Below are 6,000 nucleotides of genomic sequence, written 5' to 3'. Positions count from 1 at the left end.
AATTGATGCAGTAGGATGGAATTCGGTCCAAATGTCGGCTTACTGCAAAAACCAACCAACTCCATTTTAAAAGTTTTGGGAAATCTACCTTTTAAACTTTAATTTGAAATTGAAAATCGACTGAATTTAAAAAAATTATTTAATAACTGAAAAATATTTTTGTCATACTTTTCAATTATTAAATCATTATTTAAATTCAGACGATTTTTCATTTCAAATTAAAGTTTAAAGGTAGGTTTCTCAAAACTTTTAAAAATGGAGTTGGTTGGTTTTGGCAGTGAGCCGACGAATTTTCATTGACTGCACTATTATATTTATTATCTATTTGTTTACGTAAGTAGTATCTCCCTGTTGTTTGTTAATATTTAAATATTACTCAAATGAAAAGTTAATTAAATTTAAAATGTTTTCTCATTAGCACGTAAATATCTTTCTGACATAATATTAACATTGGATCTGATCAGTTAATTACAGACATTAGACCAGCCTTCAACTAATAATTTGAAGAACATACTAAGTAGATAAACTAGTAAATAATAAGCATATACAGTTAATAAACTAAGTATATAAACACAAAACATTAAATACTTAAAAGTTTCTAGACGAAATGCAAGAAATTAATTGGTTCGCAGTGGCTTTCATAGTTCTGCCACACACTGGAGGACTTGCAGGGGGCATTATAACGAAGAAGAATATATTTTGGTACAATGGCCTAAAAAAGCCCTTTGGCACACCACCAAGCTGGTCATTTAGTCCAATTTGGACGATTTTATATAGTAGTATGGGATATGCGTCATATATGGTTTACAGAGATGGGCATGGTTTTGATGGTAAGTTTTTTAAATCGCATCTTTTATGATAATAAATAAATAGTGATTTTCTTTTAATTTAATATACCTCCAAACCTGTTACACCATGATGAAGCATATGGCATCCACGAAGCTTCTCCATTTCTGTTTATTTCTGGCAATGCCTGTTACCTCTCCCCAGGTTTTCTTCTTGAAGTTTTCTCCCCAGGCTTTTGTAGTTATTTTCAATAGCGCTTTTCCTTGTGTTGGACGGTCGTCGTCTGCTTCTTTGTCCTAATGCATTCCATTTGAGTGATTGTTTTGTTATGTCTGTATTTTCTTTCCTCAATGTGTGACCCAGTCAGTTCCATCTTTTTTTCTTTATTGTTGTTCTGATTGGTTCTTATTAAGTTTTCCTCCACCGTTCTTCATTTGTTATGGTGTTGGGCCAATATATCTTCAGAATATTTATTAGGCATTTATGTATAAAAACTTGGATTTTTCTTGCCTTTCCATCTTCCATTGTCCATGTCTCACTCCCATATAGTACCACCGATTTGACGTTACTATTAAATATTCTTATTTTAGTGTTTTCACTTATTCCTATTCTCATTTCTACTGTCTTATTAGTGTTGATTTTAAGTCCAACTGTAGCCGACTTTTCCTTAAGCTTCCTTATCATGTTCTTCATGATATTTTTCGTGTGTAATACCAAGCAGATATTATCTGCATATTCCATTGATTATTATCTGCATATTCCAAGTGATTCCATTTTTTTTAATTGTTTTTTTTTAGTGTGTGGTTAAGGTATATGTTAAAGAGAAGTAGTGATAGTATACAACCTTGTTTTAATCCTACTTCTATTTCTATTTTATCTGCCATTTGCCCTTTAAGTAATACTTGACTTGTTGATTTATGATATTACTCTGGGCTAATTAGCAAAATACAAGGAAAAGTTATTTACCAGCAATTTTATTGCTGGAATCGAATCTTATGATTGTATATATTAATAATATAGGTATGCAAAGTCCGCAGATAGTGTGCTACTTTTTTTATAAACAAAATGGCGCCAGAAAATCTTGTGTTTTTTTCAATTTTTGCTCTATAACTCCAAAGATTTTAACTTTACACCAAAAACACCCAAAAAAAATTCACCCTAATTAAATTCTGCATAGAGACGTGTTTTTCGCGATCTACTTCGACAAAAATTTTCCCCGGAAAATGCAGGTTTTTCCAACAAAATTTTTAATTTTTAACTAAAATTTTAGATAAGTAATTGTTCATCAATAATTAAATAAGTTGGTAACATAAAAGATCCTTTCGTGTAGATTATAATTCCAGAAGCCGATCGAAATTAAATGTACAGTTTAGCAACAATTAAATTGTTAATTAAAAATTTACGGTCGCTGTAATAACCACAATAGTTATGATACATAAGAATAACTATGATTTTCTATAAGAAGACACTGTATCTATCTAATGCACTTTACAGAATTGAAATTGGACTATTTAAGCTGCCTCAGGAATATTTTAAAATGATAAACAATTTTTTGGCTTATAAGCAAATAGAATATCTCAGAAAACATTAAACTAAATTAAATCATGAAAATGGTATTGGAAAAAAGCGGCAGGACGCTTCTTTTAAAAGAAAAAAGTTTAGTTGTGATGTGTGATTCCTGAGATACAACCTTTTTATTTTTGTCCTCTTTCTTCACACAAATTTCCATATCTTTAAAATACTCATAACAAATATTATTATGATAAAAACTATCGATATTACGAGTGAAAATTGACAAAAAGTGCAAAATTCCAATCAAAAATTAGGTTGGAGAAAATGTAATCTCAAAGTTCAAAATCGGTATACGTTAAAAAATGCATTTTCTCGGCTTCCTATGGAGAAATTTTCTTCATTTTTTTTGTTCCCAAGTAACTCCAGTAGAGCCATCTAACTAACGCATTATTAAATGTCAATCATGCTTTTGTTTTATTATAACAAATTTATTTATTTATAAGAAAATAAAACTACATATTTTTTTCAGTTGTAGACTTTTTTTGGATAAACTTATTACAAGTGTACCTTTTAACGTTAAAAACACAAATATTCTCATTTGAAAGCTGTATAGTTATTTAAACAATCTTTATTTAAACAAATTAAAAAATTTTGTTATAATAAATACATAAATTTATTATAACAAAACAAAAGCAACTTTGACATTTAATAATGCGTTAATTGGATAGCTCTACTCGAGTTACTTGGGAACAAAAAAAGAATGAAGAAAATTGCTCCATGGGAAGCCGATAAAATGCATTTTTTTAACGTATACCGATTTTGCACTTTGAGATTACTTTTTCTCCAACCTAATTTTTAATTGGAATTTTGCTATTTTTGGGAATTTTCACTCGTAATATCGATAGTTTTATTAAAATAATATATGTTATAAGTATTTTAAAGATATGAAAATTGGTGTAGAGAAAGAGGACAAAAATAAAAAGGTGATGGTTTGAAAATTATGATTCTATTGTTTATATCTTTGCCATAAATGCCGGTCAACTTTGACCGGATTTTAAAGATATGAAAATTGGTGTAGAGAAAGAGGACAAAAATATAAAGGTGATGGTTTGAAAATTATGATTCTATTGTTTATATCTTTGCCATAAATGCCGGTCAACTTTGACCGGTTGTATCTCAGGAACCACTCGTCCCAATTAATAGTAGATTATACCACGAGTCAATAATGATGGCTATTATTCCCGAGGAATATTTAAGAACCGAGCCGCGTTAGCGGCGAGGGAGTAACATTCCGAGGGAATGAGAGCCATTATTGCGAGTAGTATACTCTACTTTATCTACGACAAATAAATTAATTTAAGATTTTTAATGAACAACTTTATTTGTTAAAAACATTAAAATTAGTAATAGTACAATTAATAAACTGAATTGGTTGAGAATCATCATTAACTTTAGTAGAGTTTTTAATACAAATATTTGGGATCTCGATTGCTGTAGAACAAGAAGATGGTACATTACTGTTTATCATGCTGTTGCTGTAGCTAGTTCTACAATTTCTGGTGGTGTACAATTAAAAGATTTTTCATTTTCGTCCATCTCAACACAAACTGTCAAATATATTATTCGTTTGACAGTGACACTTTTTGAGGTTGATTATTTTGTTTCCGTGGTGAATTTTGTGATTGTTGTGCCAGAGGGATTAATAGCTATTAATCCCGCATTATTAATCCCTAAGGGATTATTATATGGCATTATATTGCAAACACCACAAGTATAATACATATATTATGTATCAGTCGTAGATAAACGTTTTTTTCTTTTAAAAGAAGCGTCCTGCAGCTTTTTTTCCAATTTCGTTTTCATGATTTAATTAATTTATTATTTGCTGAGATATTCTATTTGTTTGTAAGCCAAAAAATTGTTTATAAATTTAGAATATTCCTGAGGCAGCTTAAATAGTCCAATTTTAATACCGTAAAGTACATTAGATAGATACAGTGTCTTTTTTTTTACAAAAATCAAAGTTATTCTTATGTATCGTAATTATTGTGGTTATTATAGCTACCGTAAATTTTTAATTAACAATTCAATTGTTGCTAAATTGTTTCTTCAGTTTCGATCGGCTTCTGAAATTATAATCTATACAAAATGATCTTTTATATTACTGAGTTATTTAATTATTGATGAAGAATTACTTCTCTAAAATTTTAGTAGAAAAATAAAAATTTTGTTGGAAAAACCCGCATTTTCCGGGGAAAATTTTCGTCGAGGGAAATCGGGAAAAATACTTTGCAGAATTTAATTACGGTGAATTTTTATTTGAGTGTTTTTGGTGTAAAGTTAAAATCTTTGGAGTTATAGAGCAAAAATTGAAAAACAAACACGATTTTCGGGCGCCATTTTGTTTATAAAAAAAGTAGCACACTATCTGCGGACTTTGCATACCTATATTATTAATATAAACAGTCATAAGATTCGACTCCAGCAATAAAATTGCTGGTAAATATCTTTTCCCAAAAACGGCCTATTCTCCGATAATCTGCCCAGATATATATCATTTTTGATTATTTTGACGACCTTAGACGGTATTAGATTTAGATTTTAGGCTTTCCATAACACTGTATGTTGTATAATTCCACAGTCTTTGGCAAAGTCTATAAAATAATTAGGCTACCTTTAGTTTCCTCTATGATGTTTCTTGCTATCGAAATTTGGTCGATGCAGGATCTTCCTCTTCTGTAACCCGCTTGTTCATTTGTAAGGGTTTGTATGTGTTTATTAATTACGTTGTTGATTGTCTGATGTATAATAAATGCTAATATTTTATTTATGGAACATATTCTTCCTCTTCTTCTTCATACTTTATAAATAGACTCAATGCCTGTTTTACTTCGGTTTCTATCCTCAATTGACATTGTCTGACCATCTTTTCCTCGGTCGTCCCAATGATCTTCTTCCATTTGGCGATTTGTCTCTTGCTATTCCTACTATTCTATTTTCTGTCATTCTTTCTATCTGTTGATTCTATCCTATTTTTCTTCTTTTAGTCCACATGTGTATTTCTTCTATACCTACCACATATCGCTCGTATTTCTTCACTTCTTACTCTGTATCTTAGAGTTTGGTTTGTTATTTTTCGTAAGACTTTCATTTCTGCTGTTTCCTGCAGTATTTGTGTTTTCGCTGTATCTGCTCTTGTTTCCGCTGTGTACGTCATTATCGGTGTTATTGTTGATTTATATATCCTGGTTTTTATTTCCTTTGTGCGGTGTTTGTTTCTCCAGATTGTGTTGTTAAAACATCCTGCTGCTCTGTTCGCCATGCTCGCTTGTTTTTGTACTTCTTCTTCCACTTTTCTGTAGCTTGACAGTTTTATTCCCAAGAATTTCGTTTCCATCACTTGTTCTATTATTTTGTTATTTACGACCAGTTTACATCATCTCGGTTCCGCTGATATTACCATGTTGTATATGAGCGCCGCGCCGTGTCTTCGAATTCTTTAATTAATCTTTGTAGGTCCACTGGCGAAGCGTCCATGTAACCACTGTTACCATTGGTAACAGTTAAAAATCTTGCAAATAAATATTTTATGACGATGAATAATTCTATTTACCAATATTTTTAACAATAGAAATATACACTAAGCACCAAAATTAACGCACCACCTTAAAAATGGGACATTTTTGATGTCTTGTATTTCCT

The 6,000-nt window shown here is 30.5% G+C and overlaps 1 protein-coding gene across 1 annotated transcript in view; it reads left to right on the top strand.

Moving 5' to 3' along the window:
* Nucleotides 1-399: 399 nt before the first annotated feature.
* LOC126880333 (translocator protein-like) overlaps nt 400-6,000 on the top strand; it is a 40,969-nt gene continuing 35,368 nt past the window's right edge. The window contains exon 1 of the mRNA XM_050644130.1: nt 400-830. Within this exon, the coding sequence (XP_050500087.1) occupies nt 608-830 (223 nt within the window). The 5' untranslated portion in view covers nt 400-607. The remainder of the gene's footprint in view (nt 831-6,000) is intronic.

This window comes from Diabrotica virgifera, chromosome 2, assembly GCF_917563875.1.
Source record: "Diabrotica virgifera virgifera chromosome 2, PGI_DIABVI_V3a".
Classification (NCBI taxonomy): domain Eukaryota; kingdom Metazoa; phylum Arthropoda; class Insecta; order Coleoptera; family Chrysomelidae; genus Diabrotica; species Diabrotica virgifera.
This window is presented reverse-complemented; position numbering and strand designations above follow the sequence as displayed.